At 34.7% G+C, this 20956-nt stretch overlaps 2 protein-coding genes across 4 annotated transcripts; one reads left to right on the plus strand and one right to left on the minus strand.

Annotated features, from left to right (window-relative positions):
• The first annotated feature begins 30 nt into the window (after positions 1 to 30).
• On the plus strand, positions 31 to 15473 carry E(y)3 (PHD finger protein enhancer of yellow 3). Its single transcript, XM_078184203.1, is given in 11 exon segments — positions 31 to 322; positions 396 to 3422; positions 3425 to 9728; positions 9893 to 10558; positions 11346 to 11675; positions 11763 to 12273; positions 12349 to 12530; positions 12606 to 12753; positions 12853 to 13059; positions 13639 to 13754; positions 13976 to 15473. Coding segments are annotated over 10 exon segments (11373 nt in total). The 5' UTR covers positions 31 to 322; positions 396 to 629; the 3' UTR covers positions 14092 to 15473.
• On the minus strand, positions 14769 to 20713 carry LOC144471789 (uncharacterized). 3 transcript variants are annotated; one of them, XM_078184206.1, is made up of 13 exons: positions 20655 to 20713; positions 19468 to 19671; positions 19196 to 19380; positions 19058 to 19131; positions 18775 to 18955; positions 18493 to 18584; positions 18340 to 18430; positions 18104 to 18278; positions 17864 to 18031; positions 17433 to 17734; positions 16766 to 17093; positions 16573 to 16674; positions 14769 to 16487 (listed from the first exon to the last, which is right to left on the minus strand). In XM_078184206.1, the coding sequence occupies exons 2-13, from the start codon at positions 19580 to 19582 to the stop codon at positions 16183 to 16185; spliced, it is 2118 nt and encodes a 705-aa protein (XP_078040332.1). In that variant the 5' UTR covers positions 19583 to 19671; positions 20655 to 20713; the 3' UTR covers positions 14769 to 16182. The 3 variants fall into 3 exon arrangements, with proteins under 3 accessions (XP_078040332.1, XP_078040333.1, XP_078040334.1); XM_078184207.1 differs by having other exon boundaries at positions 20503 to 20689; XM_078184208.1 differs by having other exon boundaries at positions 20499 to 20689.
• Positions 20714 to 20956: the final 243 nt, after the last annotated feature.

The following is a 20956-nucleotide window of genomic DNA, read 5'->3' on the forward strand; positions in this document are numbered from 1 at the left end:
TTTTTACTCCCTAAGCTAGGCGTGCATATTCCTACCATTTTACTGTGCATCCAATCCGCACTTGATACGGTGTCAGCAGCGAATCGTCAGCCAATCAGAGCAATGAAAATTTCTATATAGACCTCCGTTAACGGATCCAGCTGTGGCCTAGAAGTGTGCAGGAGTAGGACTCGTTATTGTACATATGTGGGTGGAAAGAAAAAGAAGCAAGAAAGAAAGCTATTGCCTGGTCTGGGCATCTGAATGTCTGAGCGTCCTTTCGGGGAATGACGGTTGTAACAAAATGTATTTGGAAAATAACAAGGAACCAGCAAAGCTCTAGGTTAGGTTGAACACGAACAATATTTGTTATAAAAAAAGCTTTCTTCGAGTAAATTCGCGGATTAACTTTGTAGAATTCGATACAAGGCCGCGGATGAAGGAAACTTGATTATGTATGCGAGTTGAAGTGAAAACAAATGAAGCTGAGTACTATGGTATGAGAACACTGTAAAATACAACGATAGAATGACAACGACAGAGATTCGTAGCTCAAGAACTTGGAAGGGATAAGGTACGTGTCTGTGTTATTAGATTCAATGCTCGCGTAGAAATAGCGGAGGAAAAACAAGACTGCGATCATAGGTTTGATGCGCCCTACGCGACCTATCAAAACAATGTCTGAAAGTCCTAAGATGGGCCTGTTTGGCTCTAAAGACAAGACAAAAGAAGACAAAACAGAAGTCAAAGATGACTCGCCCGACCGATATGCTCCCTACTGTATTGACAGCGATTCTGAAACCTATGACACAGAAGCATTAAGCATTATGGACATCAATGATATTATTGGTGTACAGTCTGAACCAGTCAGTGATTCTACTTTAGAGAGTGAAATAGCTGCATTGTCCCAAATTATCACAGAGTCTAAGACTGATGGGGGACAAAATATAGCTGAGGGCAAGTGCAGTGCACAGCATGGGAAGGGTATTGAAGACAGCAATGTTGTTCAAATATCTAGTGCGAATCAATGTTTAACATCAACAATAAGTGGTGAGAAAACTCTTGGTGTTGAAGCAGTGAAAGGTGAAAGTACCATGGTGAGAGATAAGAAACTAGGAAATCAACAGGAAAGTAATGATACTAAAAATAATTATGAACATAATCTATCTATAGACACTATAGCTGTTGTTAATCCTAAAGATGTTGAAAATGCTGATGTTTCAGTGAACGTAAATGTTGAACATAATCAATCTAAACAGAAGTGTACTACTATACAGACTACGATTAGTAAGGGAAATGTAAATAGAATTATAGAAAGTGAGAGTGGTATTTGTGGCAGTTTACAACTTATTGGTGAGGCCTATAGTTCTGAAGATTCTCAAGATATGAAAACAGATGATGTGGAATCAGATGATGTAGAGACAGTTAATCAGAATACTTTAATGTCTACAGAAGGAAAGGAGGAAGTAAATGAATCTTGTAACTCTCAAGATAGTGCAAACAATGCCACTACGATATTTAGTAAAATAAAATTAGATGAGACATGTACAAACAAACATATACCTGTTGAGGCTATAACAAATAATGCTATTAATGTGAATGCACAGGAAGTATCTAATAATTCAGAACAAATAGAAATTCAGACAGAGGGTAAAGTAGATAGTCCTAAAAATATTGTTTCAGAAAGTATGATAGACGATGTAATGGTAGATGCTGTAGAAATGGATAAAATTGCAGTAGAAATATCAGAAGAAAAAAAGGAAACTAATATGGAAGCAAAACAAGAATTAATGACTGTAGAACATACTGAAATGGAAGTAGAATATAGCAGGCAATCCGAACATGAATTAACAGTTTCAATAATGAAGACACCTGCAACAAAAATAACAGATGAAAAACAGGAAATTAAAAAAAGTATAGAACATATGGATCTAGATGAAAAAGAAGGGTGTACAACAGAAGAAAGTAAAATAGATATGAAAGAAATAAGTCAGGAAGAAAAAGATATGAATGCATCAAACATTGAGACTGAAACTGTTGATAAATCCGACACAGTAATATCTGATAAAATGAATGTTCTTGTTGCAGAAATCACTGCAGAGAATGGTAATGAAAAGATAGATTTTGCACAATTTGAATCTAAAACTATAGTAGATCCTAATGAGACTAAATTTTATGGTACTCTGTGTATTAAAGATAATCCAGAAGAAACAGAAAATAAGACTGGTGTTGAAGAAGCATCAGGAGAAGTAGAAAGAATGAATATTGAGAAACAGGAAAGTATAGATACAGCGATTACTGAAACACTGAAGACTGTACAGGAAATGGATACTGAACAATTGGAAAGTGTAAAAGGTACAGACACTAAGCAACCAGAAATTGAAGAAGAAATGGCAGACACACAGTTTGAAATGGTAGAAGAAATGGATATTGAGCAATTTGAAATTACAGAAGTGATGGACACTGAAGAATCTCAAACAATAGAGGAATTGGATAATAAGCAAACAGAAACTCAAGAACAAAAGGATGGTAAGCAATCAAAAGTTTCAGATAGAGAGGATACTAAGCAATTGGAAGCTCTAAAGGAGAAGGATACTAAGCAATCGGATGCTCTAAAGGAGAAGGATACTAAGCAATCAGAAGTTCTAGAAGAAAAGGATACTAAGCAATCAGAAGCTCTACAAGAAAAGGATACTAAGCAATCAGAAGCTTTACAAGAGAAGGATACTAAACAATCAGAAGCTCTACAAGAGAAGGATACTAAGCAATCAGAAGCTCTACAAGAGAAGAATACTAAGCAAGCAGAAGCTCTGGAAGAGAAGGATACTAAGCAAGCAGAAGTTGTAGACCAAATATGTACTACACAATTAGAAGTTATAGAAGAAATGGATAGCAAACAATTAGAAACTACAGGAGAAATTAATACTAAACCATCAGAAGCTATGGAAAAATTGAATACTAAACAATTAGAAACTGCAGTAGAAGTGGATAATAAGCTATCAGAAGAGATGATTGCTGAGTTACCAGAAATTACAGAAGAAATTAACACGAAGTTATCAGAAACTACAGGAGGAATAGTTACTGAACAATTACAATTATCGGAAGAAATTGATACTAGAGAACCAGAAACCACAGAAAAAACACATATCAAGAAACAAGAAAACACAGATACTACGCAACCAGAAAGTTTAGAAGAATTGAATACTAATCAATTCGAAACTGTGGAAGAAATGAATACTAATCAATTCGAAACTGTGGAAGAAATGAATACTAATCAATTCGAAACTGTGGAAGAAATGAATACTAAGGAATTAAAAGCTATAGAAGTGGATCCTAAAGAATTACTTACAGAAGCGGATACTAAGCATTCAGAAACTATAGAAGAGATGGATTCTGAAGAATTAGAAACTGTAGGTCAGATGGATACTAATCGGAATCAGTCAGAATCAGCAAAGTAATGGATATTACACACTTAGAATCACTAGAAGAAATGGATAATAAACAATCAAAGCTTCCAGGACAAATTGAGGAAAAGCAATTACAAGCTGCAGAAGGAATGGATGTGTCTCGATCGGAAGTGGCAGAAGAAATAGATGTTTCTCGATCAGAAGTTGCAGAAAAAATAGATTCTTTTCAACTAAAAGCTGTAGAAAAAGTGGAAAACAAACAAATTGAAACAGAAGATCTAGGTACCAAACAATTGAAATCTACGGAAGAAATGGATATCAAACAATCAGAAACTACAGAAGATGTAGATAGCAAACAAGTGAAATCTACAGAAGAAATGGATATCAAACAATCAGAGACTACAGAAGATGTAGATAGCAAACAAGTGAAATCTACAGAAGGAATGGATATCAAACAATTAGAAACTACAGAAGATGTAGATAGCAAACAATCAGAAGCTACAGTAGATGTAGATAGCAAACAATTAGAAACTACAGAAGATATGAATACAGAACAATTGGAAACTACTGAAGATATGGATACAAAACAATCAGAAACTACAGAATATGAGGATACCAAACAATTAGAAACTACAGAAGATATGGATACCAAACAATTGGAAACTATAGAAGATGTGGATACCACACAATTGGAAACTATAGAAGATGTAGATATCAAACAATTGGAAACTACAGAAGATGAGGATAGCAAACAATCAGAAACTACAGAAGATATGGATACAAAACAATCAGAAACTACAGAAGATATGGATACAAAACAATCAGAAACTACAGAAGATATGGATACAAAACAATCAGAAACTACAGAATATGAGGGTACAAAACATTCGGAAACTACTGAAGATGTGGACACCAAACAATTGGAAACTACAGAAGACATTAAAACCAAACAATTAAAAACTACAGAAGATATGGATATCAAACAATCAAAAACGTCAGAAGGAATAATTACGAAACAAATCATGGAAGACATTGACACTAAACAATTGGAAGCTACAGAAAAGATGTTACAGGAATCTGAGTTGTTGCCCAGTGAATTTTCTCCACCAAACTTAGATACATCAACTATTATAAAATTAACTACAGAAACTATAAATATAACTGGTAATGCTGAGAATATTGAGAGTCCAAATGTTAATAGTAACCTACAAATTGAATTTTGTGGCAATCTGAATTCAGTGTTATCAGAAGTTAAAGTAAAGGAATCTATTACTGTAGAGTTCAAAGAAGCAGTGGAATTACCAGTTGAAGGAGAATCATTTAAAGATGAAATAAAGATTTCAGAAAAATCTGATACAGCTTCTGTGGTTGAAGTGCCAATGGCAATGGAATTAAATGAAGAGCCTGAAATTCAGGTAGAGACAATTCCAAATATCTCGATTCCTATGGACATTGATACTGTAAGTGACAGTTCTGAGATCAAAGTCGATTCTTTAGAGGAAGATACTTGCAAAGTAGAGGCTATTCATACAGAATCATTGCCAGTTGAAGAATGTATTCCTGAAGTAGAAAGTTTGGAATTAAGAGAAGTCTACAGGACAATAGAAAACGAAAATTCAGAAGAGATAACAGTTGAGAGAAATAAAATTAATATTTCTCAAGTGTGTGCTGAATTAAAGATTGCAAAAGTTTCTGAAGAAAATGGTGACACATTAATTAATGATAAAATAGAATCTTCCAATGTTCCTTTACGGGAAGGAGAAGAAATGGAATGTGAAGCAATTGAATTGGAAACATCAAAAGACAATGACAAAGAACAGGAGGAAAATCAGAAAGAGTCTAAGCTCTTGCGTGCAAAGACTTCTTCAATGGAATCAGATGAAAATGTAGCAAATGATGAAGTTCCTTTGAAAAGTGAAGACGGAGCATCTAATTTAGAAGAATTACTTTTGTTACCATCTGAATGTAGTGAACCCATAGTACCTGCAGAGAATGTAGAAGAAGATGCAGAGGACAAAGAGACTTTAAATTTAGGAGAAGTAAAGATTGAATCCAAATTAGTATTGTATCAAGATAATTTTGATGAAATGGTAAAAGAAAATAACATAATTATTGATAAGAAAAAAGTGGAATCAGTTTATGTTCTAGAAGAGGATGATGCTAGCATAGGAGAAGAGATAAAAATAGAAAAACATAAAACCTTAGATGAAGATATAGAAAATGTCATTAACACAAACAACACTGATGATTTAATGCTAACTGAAGATGTGGAGTTATTACAAAAGGAACAGATAGAAAGTAATGACTTTAAAGATGATACTAATGAAAATAATTTTAAGGAAATATTAGAAACTGCTAATACTGTAGAAGAAATATTCTCTGAAGAACAGAATGATAATACGGAGGATATTGTTACAAGCCTATTAGACGATGTCAGAAGTGCAACTGACTTTAACAATATTTTAACTACAGAAGCAGTTGAAGCAAATGAAATGGTAACAGTCCTAGAAGAGTCTACATCCTTACCTCTGGTTGAGGTTGCAATGGAAAAATTGGCAGAGAAATTGCCAGAGAACTCTGAAAATGTAATGGGTAAAGAAATGGAGGATTCCACACAAAATATAGATTCTCTTGAAGGTTTGTTAGGCTTGGACTTAATACAAGAAGGGGAGGATTCTACATTAAAAATAGTGAAACCAGGGAAACCCTCTCAAGAACAAGAAACGCTATCAAAGGTTGTAGATATGAACCTATTATTAGAACAATCCAATCAACCTACACATTACATGACAGATGTCATTAGCAGTTGTTTAACAGACAATGATACTGCTTCATTGCAAGAAAATATTGAAAACAGTAATCTAATGGAAGTTTCTAATATTATACCTGAAGATTCAGAAACAGATAGCCTATTGAAGGTGAAAGAAAGCACGATTTCTGAATCCATAAATACGGAGAATGTGCAGAATTTACAGAAGGAGTTAGAAGTGAGCCCTGATTTGCCTGAGAATGAATTAGACATGGACTTTGAAGAGACTCCGTTAGAGACTGTAGATGAACTGGAGGAAACCGAGGCTAAATTAGAATTGACTTCAGACATGATATCTGCAAACGCTGATCTCCCTGAAAACCTGAGCAATGTACAAACCACAGAAACCTCACAACCCAGTTCTGAGATATCTGAACTTGAATCAGCTGTTAAGTTCCTCCAAGAATCTGAGGAACAAGCCATCGATTCTCCATTAATACTTTCCCCGAAAATGGTAGAGAGCGTTGTAGAAGATATTTCGAAGCAGGAAGATACAACAGCTCTTTTTGTTCCTGATGAAGACATGTGCGAGGACACAGAGCTGGTAGAGGAACTGCAAAGCATCGCGACAGATTCAATTTCCATTTCTGAAGCTGAGATCATTTCGGAAGCAGCAAAGTTAGAGAGTGAAAGGAAGCTAGCTGAACAGGTGAAACTTGATGCTACAAGAGGACAGTTTGATTCAAACAAGGAGAAACTGATAATAGAGGAAGAGGGAATTAAGTTGCTTGCAACAAAAATTAAGTTCGGCTCTGTTCCATTGGAAGCTATAGAGGTGCAGCAAACAGAACTGTTTGCAGAGGAGAAGATACCTGAAGCATTACACTCCTTGCCTTTGAAAACGTCTGAGACGATTCCGAAAATATCAATCTTAGAAGAACGTCTGAAGGAACCACCTAAAATAGAAATACCAACTACAGATATAACAAAAGTGGCTATCTCTCCAACAGCTTCAAAGGATAGTCTTTTAATTCAAAAGGATGCTAAATTGATTGCTTTTCAGAAGATGCTGGAGTCACCAAAGTTGTCCGAAAAAGCAGAGCCAAAGATTGTAGACACACCACGCAAAGATTCAGAGAAGCATGATTTTGAAAACGTTGATTCTCGAAAGATTATATTAAAGATTGCTAAATCCGCGATTACTGATTGTGCAGAACCCAGGTCACCCAAAAGCCCTAAGATCAGATCTGCGACTAATTCGCCAAATCCTGAAGACAGTCCAGGTCAGAAATTGGGAAAGATAAAGTTAAAACTGTCAAAAGGTGGTCATCCTTCTATAATATCTAATGAGAACATCGAAGAAGTTGGACAATGGTACACAGAAGGGACTTCATCATTGTCACCGATTGGGATGAAAATAAAATTATCCAAATCTGGTGATGCTTCTATTGTCTCGTCTGATAAACACGACCTCGGCGATGATCCCAAGGAAGGGAAACATAAATTTGAAGAAGCCAAGAGAACGGAATCACCAATTGGAATGAAGATTAAATTATCCAAGACTGGCGACGCTTCTATAGTACAACAGGATTCAAAAGACGTGCAGATGAAGCACAAAGATAAGCTAGATATAGTCCAAGGTAGTCCCAAGAGAACAGAATCCCCAATCGGAATGAAGTTCAAGCTTTCAAAAAGTGGAGATGCTTCTATAATATCAACTGAAAGGCAAGATATTCCAGAAGAACACAGAGAATCACAGGTAAGATCAAAAGAGCCTTCTTATGGTTCTCCCAAAAGGACAGATTCACCAATCGGGATGAAAATTAAGCTGTCCAAGACTGGAGATGCCTCCATTGTCTCTCCCGATGCACCAGAAGAAGGTAAGGACAACAAAATAAAAGACAAGCTGGAATCATCGCCTGAAGCCCCTAAAAGAACTGATTCTCCTATTGGAATGAAGATCAAGTTAGCTAAAACGAAGGGTGGAGCATCTATAATTCCAATGGAAGCTCCCGAGGATACAAATCAGAAATTGGAAATTCCAGATGTTCCCAAACGAACAGAATCACCTCTTGGAATGAAGATCAAATTATCTAAGACTGGAGACGCATCCATCGTTCACTCAGAAATCTCTGATGAAAGTAAGGACGTCAAATTGAAGGAGAAAACAGAGGTCAAAGAAAAGCAGGACGCATCGCAAGATACTGTTAAAATATCAGACTCTTTGGGCATGAAAATTAAGGTGATCAAGTCTGGAGATAAATCAGTGATAGCACTAGAATGTTCTGAAGAACCTGAGGTCTGTCAAGAATCTTTACAAAAAGTTGAATCTCCCATTGGCATGAAGATTAAGCTTTCCAAGTTCGGCGAACCATCAATAGTATCCACTGAAAAACAAGAACAATTGGAAGAAAACAGTAGACCGCTTTCAGAGACTACTAAGAGAACAGAATCACCTATTGGAATGAAGATCAAGTTGTCTAAAACTGGTGATGCTTCTATTATACAACCAGAGATAGCTACAGAGGATGCGAGTAAGATGTCACGTATTTCTGATGTAGAACACCTAAAAACCTCTGATTCTACTTTAGGAATGAAAATTAAACTGTTGAAAACAGGTGACGCTTCTATTGTGGATTCTGAGAAGAAGGAAAGACAACAAAGACGTAGAGATACTGAATCGCCTCTAGAAATGAAAATTAAGTTATCCAAAACTGGACATCCGACCATTGTCGCTTGCGATAATCATGGAGAAGCTAGTTATCGACCAAAGGAACATGTAGACCAGCACAGTTTTGGTCAAAGGTATAAAGAACAAGCTCAGACTCACAAGGAGACTGCATTGAAGTTCCTCAAAACTGGACATCCGACAATCTTGCAAAGTAACCGTTCAGAATTAACGATTGAACCAGTTCAAATGCAAGGAAAGAAAGCAGATGGTACAATAGAAATATCCCCTAAACGTAAGGACATAACTGTGTCCCCAATAGAGCCCAAGAAGTCGAAGTTGGAAACACAATTAACTCAAATCTTGCCTGAGGTTACCATTCAGCCAGTTACATCCAGAAACCAGAAGCAATTTATGTTTGACCCAAAATCTAGTGCAATTAGTCTTCAACAGATGAACGTGATCAGTCAGGAGATTAGTATCACTCAAGTCAGACCGTCAAAATCACAAGACACCTCGATGAACGATAAACTTAAAGACATGCTAAACAAAAATTCTACCAGTTCTCCCATGAACTCTGATTGTGAGATCATCGAGCATCGACCGGAACTGATTATTGTAAATGAGAATTCAAATTCCAGTCAAGACGTAGTGATAATAGAGGAAGTTTCGCCTACGAGAATTCCAGAAGTAAAGGTACCCAAAAGAAGAGGCAGACCTAGAAGAAATCCACTAACTCAACCAACTGTTCATCCTCCAACACATATGGTATTATCCCGAGACCCGTTATCTTTGGAAGAAGCTCAACAAATGCAACAACAACACTTGCAAGCACCACAAGTAGAGTCCAGAGAAAATGAGAGGCCTAAAAGAACTTGCAGAAGTCAAAAAAGTTATGCACCTCCTAAAAGAGGTAGAGGACGAGGTTTGTATTTTATATAGTAATAACATCTTCATTACTTTTTATGTTTTTTAGATATTCTTAAACATTAACAATGTGATGAATACATATATTCGTTTTTATGTACATACATATATAAATTAAAACTTGCATAAACAGAATGGTTGGATTTATGTTTGTTTTTATAGGTCGAGGTAAAAGAAAATTGGATAATACGGATATACAGATCAGCAAAAAGGTTCGAGTAGATCAAGACTTAACTGCCATAGAAGCTTCAACAACTGCAGTAATAACAATTGACTGCCCTCCTGGGCAAGAGGAGTCCTGTACAAAGCCATCAGAATTGTATAAAGCTCTGAAACAGCCTGCAGTAGATACCAAAATTATAGGTAGAGCCGAGAAAAAATCTACAGTACAAAAGAACGATGCATCCAAAATTGCAAATACAATTCCAGATTCTACAAACGTAATCATAGATACAAACAAAGAAATACAAGAAGTAGATTTGGAGCCAAATAGTGATATTTCTACATTAGCAACAAATGAGTCTAATGATAACGTCAAAGAAAAAAAGCAGGTAGAGGTGGTCTCTGAAAAAATGCAAAAGACTGTGTTAAAGCAAACTTCTGACGAGAAGTCTGATAAGACAACAGAGAATGCGAAGTCTGAAAATAAAGATATGCTAGTACCTCCAGGACATCAGAACTGGTTAACGCCGACATCGAAACGATTACCAGAAACAACCGGAAAACATGAGAATGTATCCACTGTGCAAGTGATAGATGAAGAAACGAGAATGAGCGCTGAATCTGGCTCAAGATCTCAAACCCCAGCTAGAAATATTTCTGCACCAGGTACTCAAATGAATTCTGTATATCAATCGTTATCTTACTTTCTTTGTGGTTTATCTATGCTTGTGAAATCGATAAACAGATTATTGCTTACATATTACATATTATGTTCCGTAGTATTGGATACGTATATTGTTTATATTAAATTTAGAGCATGGAAAGGTATAATGATGCACATCAGTATTATTATTGTATGCTACTTAAACACTGTTGGAGAAGCACCATTTGCCAGTTTCTTTAAAGTACTCGCTTATTAACATATACTACAAATTATCTTTGTATTAGTAACAAGGAAATATAAGCCTTAGTCATCATATGAGTAAACTAAATCAAAAGACAAATGTATTGGTAGGTCTCCAAGCAAGGTGTCTATAAATAGATCTTTTCTTGTGTCCTAACATCTCTCAAGTACCCAAATGTGAAATAGTTGTATTTAAATCAAAGGCAAAATGTGCTGTTGCTTGAAGCCATAATTGACATTGATGTAAAAGGAATTTCTGATCCATAATGGTTAGGAAAATATTTTTTCAGAGTGTATATATATATATTATAAATATTTTTATCAAACCAGAAAAATATTGATATTTATTGTTAAGTATAATTTTTTATCAGTAGACATTTATCTTCTGAGTTGTTGATTACTGTAATTCAAATGTAATTTTTCCTTATGTGACATATTATTTTCAAACAGTTAATAGATTTTAATTAAATTTATAGAATATACATTATAACATTTTAATTGGTTATGTCTTCAAATACCTAAGCCAAGTTTTAATGACACATGTTATAGTTTCTGAAACAATGGTAAATGAAGAGTCCCAGGGAAGTGTGCTCAGTACAGCAACCACAGAGTCAGAAAAAGTGAAGGTGAAGAATCGAAGGATGGAAATTAACTTTGATCCAGACGAAGGACCATTTACAGTAGACAAGATTGCAGAGTATGAATGGCCACTTGACCGTAAAGGAGAAACATTCATGATACAAGAACAAATATCCCAGTATCTTGGCGTAAAGTCATTCAAGAGGAAGTACCCAGATCTAAAGCGTAGAGTAGTGGACATGGAAGAAAGAAATTACTTGAGAGAAAATGGTTTGGTCAGCGAAGCAATGTGTGATATGGGTAAGAATCATGTACTTCTACAGTCACATCTAATCATTCTAAACATAGAACAGTTGCTATATATCTAATGTTTTATTACTACTTCAGGTTTAACAGCTATATGCAGTTCAGAAGTACTAGATGTAATGTGCAGTGATTTCCCTGACCAGTATGAAGAGTATAGGAAACATATGCGCGAGAAACAGGTGAAAGAACATTCCAAGAAACAGAAAGAATTGTCTGCAGCTGCAAACGCAGAAAAAAACAGAATCGATCTGGCAGAAATGGCAGTTCAGTCTGCACTATCTTGGAACGTTAGTCTGAACAAAGCTCGCAGAGAAAATAGAAAGTGTAGTTTAGATCTACAAACTTTCACCATACATGTGCCAAAGAAACAGCAGAAAGTTGAAACAGAACGTAAAATTGGTCATTATCCTGTTGCATTAATACCAGGTCAATATACAGATTATTATCGTGAATATACACCAGCGGAACTGCGATACTATCCTTTGAATACTGTTTTATACGGTCCAATGAGACCAAACGAACGTAAATTTGATAGTCAATCAGAGGGATCTCAAAGTGATAGTGACAGCGATTCATCTTCGGATGACTCAAGGTTCGTGTCACAGTTTTAAACTATTTAGATTGTAAAACTGTTTGTGAAAAGATAATTGTCTATTTTTTTATATAGTTCATCTTCTAGTGAGGGAACACAAGACACAGAAGGTTCTCAGTCAACGATGGACGATGTGGATATGGAGATAGTGAATCCAAAAGAAGAGGTCAAATTAAAATGTAAAATGTGTTTGAAAATCTTAAACAAACACAGCAAGAATGAAGTATTAGTACAGTGTGGTACTTGCAGTGGACACGGTAATTCTTTTCAATATATCTTTAAGTTTACATTTTTCAAAGATTTTGCTGTAACAGTCTTAATCTTTCTTGCAGTGCATCCATCCTGTATAGATCTAACACTAGATATGGTTCCTCACATTCAATCGTATGCATGGCAATGCACTGACTGCAAAACTTGTGCACAATGCCATGATCCAGCAGATGAAGATAAAATGCTCTTTTGTGACATGTGTGATAGAGGGTGTGTATTTCCCTTATATAAAATTTACAATAGATTGGGTTCTTTTCACCTTAGAAAGTTAAGAAAACATAATTTTTATATTAACATATATACTTTTAGTTATCATATTTATTGCGTTGGGCTTCGGCGAGTACCCCAAGGAAGATGGCATTGTCAAGAATGTGCAGTTTGTGCGAATTGTGGTTCTAGAGAACCTGGTGGTGCGAATTCCGATAGAAACAGTGTTGCTCAATGGCAACACGAATATAAGAAGGGTGACAAAAATACTCGTGTCTACGTTTCAACGTTATGCGTTCCATGCTCAAAGTAAGTACAGGCCAAGCTTGTTTCTCTCTCTCTCTCTCTCTCTCTCTCTCTCTCTCTCTCTGGTGAACTGCTGACGTGAAAAGATAATCTAGACTACATACTAAAATGTAAAACTTTGAACTATCACGGGGCTTCATTTGTGCTTCACAATGTCCTTGATCCTAATCTTTAAACTCCTCTTCCAAAAGATTTGTTTGACTAATGCTTGCAATACTACAATATCCGAATTCCTGGATGTTGCAGATCATTTGCAATGCAACAAATGATTGTTTGTGTCCATTCATATTCATTCATTACATAATGAACACTTACATAAGATTGCGTCATTAGATTGCGAATATTTAAGTAAATGTTAATTCTTATAGTCCACATAGTGAAACGCGAATCGTATAAAGACCAGCTTTTTCCATTTAATATCTTTAGAAAAGAATAAATACCATAAATTTATAAAATTCGCAACCTGATAATCATACATCCCAGGATTCGAAATGCCATCTTAGTTATATCATGCTAAATTCTGGTATTATAACAAGTCCTTATCCATGTTCACTAACACCATAATCTTTATGCAATAACAAGGCTATGGCGAAAGGGTCGCTATTGCCCGCACTGCAGTCGGTGTCATACTGCCTCAAGACTCGACCTGGAAGCGAATCTAGTGCATTGCAGCGCATGTGACAAATATCTGCACTTAGGTATTGACACAAGTTCCATATAATTCTGCTACTTACTTTTCATTGCATGTCATCACATTTGCATGTTTCATCTAGTATGTTTTATTTTGTAAAGGTATTCCTTAAGCCAGGTAGGAAAAATAAAACTGAAAGATTATGTTCAAGAATTATGTAGGATGATATAGATAAATAAACATAATTATGAATCAAATCAATATTACTAATGTAGTTTTTCCTTGCAGGATGCGTGGAGACCAAGGGAATACCATTAGACAGGAAAAATTATCTGTGTGATTTTTGTGCGCCAAATCGCCAACAAATGGTAAAACCATTGGTATCAAAAACTTTGAAAATGTAAAGTGTTGTAAGGTGAACAATTTTTATTTGAATTTGGAAACTGTATAAAATGTGATGAACGATTAGTGAATGTGTCGCGAAGATTCATATGGTTTTTAATTATCATGGACATATTTTTTATGAATATTTAAGTGGAAGAAGTACAGCTGTATATAATTGTGTGATGGACAACAATTTCAAATATTGAAGTTTTGTTACATGAGGGCTATTGTTAGCTACGAATGAACCGTTAAATATAAGAAATCTTGCTCTGAATTTTGTCAGAGTAATTAGTAAGTAGTTTTGTAAATTAGAATTATTTTTATAATTTTTAATCCCTATATCATGAACTTTAAATTGCCCCATTTTAATTTTAAATAGGATACAGTTGATTGAATTGTGGATAGTAAAAGAAAATAATTAATGGAAAGACTGTTTTGCAGAATTATACGAATTTTATAGCAACCTTTAGTTGTTTTTTGTAAATGTACATAGAATATGTGCTATCTTTAAAAAGTATTTATATTTTTTATATGTTTAAATATTTGTTGTGAATTCGTTTAATTTCCTAAAATATTAAAAATACTACGGATTGTAAATTTAAATTTTATTATTAGAGAAGAAACTGAAGAGATAATAAAACGTAAATATTTAAGACAACAGGGTAATATAATAACATACAAAACTCGCGAGTTGCAATTTCTTAAAAATATATATCACTTTCTTTATTTTTCTTTTGCAATATAATCCTCGGGATAGTGTTTTGTTGTGAGAGTTGAATGTTTGCAAATATCATTTTTTTTACATATTTATAGTAACGCAGTTTCCACGTCATAATCAGTATGTTCCGTTGCATCTCGTATCATTAGAAATTCATATCATTCATTAATATCCACACCAATAACCAATTGTTTTGTTTTGAAACTAATTACATTTTATAGTACATTGCAAGAATGTTTTACATTATTTAGCAATATATGTACAGAAAGAAAAAAAGAGAATGACAGTATTCGAAAACGTTTTAAACAATGACCAAATTGTAAAATACGAGATTTGGCATGTCGTTGCGTAAATGTAATACCGTCAAAAATATTCTAATATATTGCGTGTCGTTTTTTTCTTTTTTTTGTACAAGACGTCTTCCTAAAGCATAGATCAGTTATATGCAATATAACTACCGAGGACTTATACAATACTTTTGCGAAGTAGATATTCATTTTTTTTTAAACACTTTTGTAAAGCTACATGTCTGCCATTACGATACAAAGTTTGAATAACAGCGGAATAACGTCGGCAGCATTTGAAAAGTGAAGGGGTAGGAGAGCAATTTGCTGTAGAGCACGCATCCCGAATTTCCGCTTGTCATTTCATGTTTTTTATTAAGATTAAAAAAGGCATAATCTAGACGTTTTTTTTCTCTTCATACCGAATAAAAAAATGTTGGATTTTTACCTAGTACGTCTTTGATACGTAGCAACACCATCGTTTCCCTTTTTTGAATTTCATCTTCATATCCTTTGAGCTCTACTATAAAAATGGCTGTGCACGCTTTCAAATTCTTTCATAAAATCACACACATAACACTCCGCGCGTATCGTGAAATATGAGAAAAATAAAAAATAGCTTGAGCAAGAAATGAGGCGTAGCATATACAGTACATGTTATGAAACGACTTACGTGCTTTGCATTACGTAGAACACTTACACTAACGGGACAGAGAACGATTGAAAATACACGCCAATATCCCGTTGACTAGCCGAATATAAATACACTATGGACAAGTGTTAAGTGAATATTTTTTTTCCTCGAGCAAACCCAATAAGCTCGACCAGTAGAAAACGTGAAAATAATGCTTACATTCGAGCACCGATACTGTTAAATTATCATTTAGAATATACGTGTATGTATAAAGTTTTACAACCGTGGTCAACTTTCATATAGCCGTTAAATGATTCTTTTGTATTTGTATATTAAAATCGATTTGTCCTAACTCCCGTACCCATTGATTCAAATAATTTAAAAGGAAAATAAAAGTCCTTTTACAATCCCTCTCTACGACACAGTATTCTCATTTTATAAATAATTGACAAACGTAAACATCGATGTCGGCCTTTTACTCGTGTCTTATACCGCATATGGACAAAAAGGTACTGAAATTATGTAAGTGCGTTGCCGGTATGATAGTAGTAACTAAATTTCGCGTAGAAAACTTCGATAGTACGTCCTGAACAAAATTCGGTCCTGGCGAACTACCGACCTTGTAGAAGATCCGTAAATTGCAAGCCGGATTCTCGGTTTGCGAGCCTTTTGTGAGTTTGCACAGTACATACTCAAATGCCTCTGTTAGTTCGCCAACAGTCAGTTCTGTAGAAGGTAAATTCGTTTCCGTAGCTAAATTGCCAGTCGAATTGGACGAACCTGTTCAAAATACATACTTTTCTACATTTATCCGTACAAAAGAGAAAAATAATTCTGTACTTATATATCAAATATATATACATACCAGTAGACATGTAACACACGATCGCTGAAACGTTATTTTCGTAGTTCCACCTACGCCTTATTGCTACTTTGAAATTACCTACACATTTGCCAGTCTCTTCATCTGCAAACAAAGATCTTTATAATTAGATTTTTTCTGAGAAGATTGAGTTATAACATATTTCTAAACGTATTTTCCTTTGGTTGAAACTTACATTCAAACCTATTATTATCCCTATGAGCCCACACACACCACTCCACCTGTGCACCACGCGGAAGGTTCGGTACAACAATATAGTCCACAATGGCGTTATTTGTTCGTTTCTCCCATTCCTTTCGTGCGTCTGGTATATAACTAGTGTGAGTCAAAAAACAGATACCTTGTACAATATCCCTGAGTTGCGTATTCGAGTCCATAGCTTTAACAATACGGTTTATGTGCCTCAATGTCAGACGACACTGCCTTTTAATGTTCAAATCCAGAATAGTCATACTACCAGGCACCAAGGGTATTTGTCCAGCAACCGAGATAATATCACCCACCTGCCAAATAATCGTACATTTTCTGTTATAGCAATTATTACTGTACTAAAGCTACTTATTGCTATGTTTTTAAGTACAGAATTGAAAGTGTACATCAATTTTGTTAGTAAACATATCGCTTGTACGTTCAACTTATGTTACTTATTTAAGCTCTTAATGTCTTATTGTCATTCTATAAAAAAAACGTGATTTTGTTTACCTCACTGTTATGTTTCTTTTTTGTAAACTAGATGTGTGTGGGTGCGCGTACAAGTGCTGCGCACATACACACATTCTGTCTACACATACACACAGAGACGCGCACGCAAATTCGTTTTTTTTTAACGATAGTACACTCACACGAACAGCTTGAGAGTAAGGACCAATGTTCGCTGGTGCCCAATGACTTATGCTCTGAACATGCATTGTGTGTCGTTTATGAATTCTTTTATCACCACAATCTTGAGTTTCTTTATAGGCTATAGCGTCGAGTACAACGTGTACGTTTAACGGACACTCAACGCATACACGGACCGGTGGATTTATTTTGCTCAGACACGAGGTATAAACTTCGTTTATAGATAGGTAATTAGACATGTCTTTTATGTACAATGTTACAGCAACGATGTCTGATATTTGAAGATTCTCCTTCTTGACTAGACCTAGACATTTGATACATGTGCGTTTTATCAGTATATACCAGAGTATATAGTTTGTCTTGAAATATATATGAAAGAGATAAAAAAAAGGAATAACTGAAAGGTGATTTGAAAGACTCAAAGTTTACCTACTGCTTAATTTCTCCAATGCCTCTCTCATCGCGGATTTTGAGTCAGGATGTTTCCCAGCGATACCGCCAAACCAGAACCAGCCGGTTTGATTCTTATTTACTACCGGTACATCGGGATAATCTTCCTCTTCATATAAAATTTCCATAGGGCTCGGTGGATTAAATTGACCTGCATCGTATCCGCATATTAATCCCCCTGCATAGCCGATTACAGTTTTCTCGCAATGTTCAAAATTATTACCAGAATTCGACGTTTTCAAACTACTATCTGTACAATCGTGATCGTCATTCTCATCTTCAGATAAATTACAGCCGTCGTGTAATTCTGGACCAATAATCTCTGCGATGTAATCAGACGGGACTTTAATAGGAACATTCTTTAATCTCTCTTGTAACGTTAATCTCTCTATACCATCCTGAAATATTTTACCCTTGTGTTAGATATTGTTTTAAATAATAAAACAAAAGTTTACTTACATTTTTATCTTGTACATGTATTTTTTTGAAGTTCAGATATCCGACTGGTGCTATATTATCGTTCGAATGCACTACGCTTTCATACTCCTCTCTAAAATGCATAGAGAATTCGTACTGATTTGTATTTAATTTGATAAAGATATTAAAACTCACATTATAATACTTTTACTAAATAGTGGACAATCTAACGTGAACGTTTCGTATTCGCCTCCTTCTCCACAAACATTTACACCATACTTTTCTTTCTGTAAGGAAAAAAGCGTTAAGCAGTCAGTACAATGTATATATTAAGCTTATTTACATGATAGTTGTTTTATCTATATATTTTTGTAATCTATTTGTACTTGGAATAGAGCCAACACTGAATTAAATAGAAGGAAGCACTCAAACAGTTAATGTTTTGCATCAAATTAATCACCAGGACATCTAACTTACTATTTTGGCAAGATGAGATTGCATTTCAGAGATTGGTTTACCCAAATGTCTTGGTTCAAGGCCCAAAGCTGCTACCTTGATTATAACTGCATTTACAGAACTTTCTATCATTTCTTTTAACAATTCATCTTGCTCCCTTCTCCATAAATATGATAAAGAAACCAGTCCTAAACGACTACACCTGAAAATAAGCTTTTCTTGTTACATATTTTGTTTATAATAGATTGATCATCCTGCATGATTAATAGAATCAATTATTGAAAAAATTGCATTAAATAATTACACATTTTCCACACGAATTCGTTGATAGTCACTTAGAATAGCTCCTGATGAAACAGCTTCTATATTTTCTTTTTCCTGTAATAATATTAAAAAAGAATATTCCAACTTTGTTGTTTGCACATTTATAACATGTATTTACCTTCACTTTACTTAACAGCCTAAAGAGATCTTCAACTTCATCATTCTCTGTTGGATAGTAATATTTTTCTTGCATTCTTGATCTGCCAAATGTTGGCTCACGATACATTGGCAAGCCTATAGCTTCTGCAATATATTCAACACCCTGATATCCAACAGTTTGAAACATAAAAGAATCTAGCTCATCTGCAAAATGTTTAATTTCTTCTTTATAACACTTATAATTAAACAATAGATTAGATCTTTACAGAAATATTATATTCATTATTTTACCCTTTCCAACAGGATATAAGTTTGCTAAAGCCACAAGGTCATGGCCTGCAGCTATACATTGCATCATATTAAAGCAGGAGTCTTTACCGCCGCTGACTAGTGCAACAACTCTCATGTTTCTGCTTTACTCTTAAAATCTCTCAAAATACTTGTTAGGAGCTTAGGGGTGCAGATAAATCTGAATATATCTTTTCAGACAATCATCTGCAATAAAATTATTAAAAAAATTAGTTACAAAGAATATTTTATTGTATTCTTGACAAATAAAATCTCTTTAGTATATTATAACAACTACAGGTATAAATTATCCTCTCAGATACTATGTATACATCTGAGTACATATAAGTGGATAAATAAATCATATGATTATATCACATATAAATTTGTGTGCACATCAAAGTTAACAACTAGAAGACACATATTTACATAAACTAATTTTCCATTCTCAACATTTACATAAGAATAAGTAGTAAATATTAATGCACAAATAATTGTGTCAGAGGATAAGGAAACAAACAATATAAAAACATTATAATTGTAGAAACATGTGGACATATTTAGGATTACATATGTATACATTGCTTGCAAGTATACATTAAGCCAAAATTAAATTTACGAAATACATGCGCGCAAGTGTTTCTTGTATACCTTATCTTATAAATAAGACAATTTAGACAACAACATTTCCAGAGGAAATTTGAGAAGCAGACTAGTCCACAGTTCTTAATAAAATATGATTTCGAAAAGAGAAAATAGTGTACCGTTCTTCTGAGTGAAACGGTAAGAAAGGTAGTGCTGAAAAAGATACCGGATATTCAATTTAACTTGTTAATACGTGTAACAATTGGCTGGTGAACAAAAATTAATCGCCGTACTATTCTAAACAGCGAATGTCACGAATTCCGGAAACGATCACGACAGATCCCGGATTTCTCTCCGAGTATCGCAAGACGGGACGTGGTGAAACATAAAATTCAAGTCCAACGAAATGTTAGAAAAAAGACCAGCGATTATCAAGAAAAAAAGAATACCTACGGAGAAATTTTTTGGTTATTGCCGATCTCGGCTAGATCGAAAAATATTACGGAATGACGCCGAGCAATGAATTGCACGGGGAACAAGAACGACAATTTGGAGCTTACGTATACTAAAATAAACTCTAAATTCTCAACAAATGTAATATTTACATTAAATAGGCGACGAAAGTTCCTTACACGGCAAAGTCTATCAGAGACTGCGATTGCTTGATAGTGGCGCCTCTCAGTGATAGACTTTCAGCATAAACCGTAGGAATTGAGGTTATGATTTATTTTAATCCTACGATTGTTTATAATAATCATTAATTGGATGTCTTTACGAATTTGTCATTATAATGAATTATATTTATTGTTACAATGATATTTTATCGAATTTTTTTGAGATATTTTATAAAAACTGCAGTTATCGATGAGAGATTCTCAAGTAAAACTCGTACAACCTTACCTCGTGA

This window comes from Augochlora pura, chromosome 6, assembly GCF_028453695.1.
Source record: "Augochlora pura isolate Apur16 chromosome 6, APUR_v2.2.1, whole genome shotgun sequence".
Classification (NCBI taxonomy): domain Eukaryota; kingdom Metazoa; phylum Arthropoda; class Insecta; order Hymenoptera; family Halictidae; genus Augochlora; species Augochlora pura.

Coding starts and splice junctions, on each gene's coding strand:
- LOC144471789 (XM_078184206.1), bottom strand. CDS start 19,582: ATGAGAGTTGTTGCACTAGTCAGCGGCGGTAAAGACTCCTGCTTTAAT. Junction 18,279..18,339: donor TACATGTACAAGATAAAAAT/GTAAGTAAACTT, acceptor AAAATATTTCAG/GATGGTATAGAGAGATTAAC. Junction 18,032..18,103: donor TTTGAAAACGTCGAATTCTG/GTAATAATTTTG, acceptor GATACGATGCAG/GTCAATTTAATCCACCGAGC.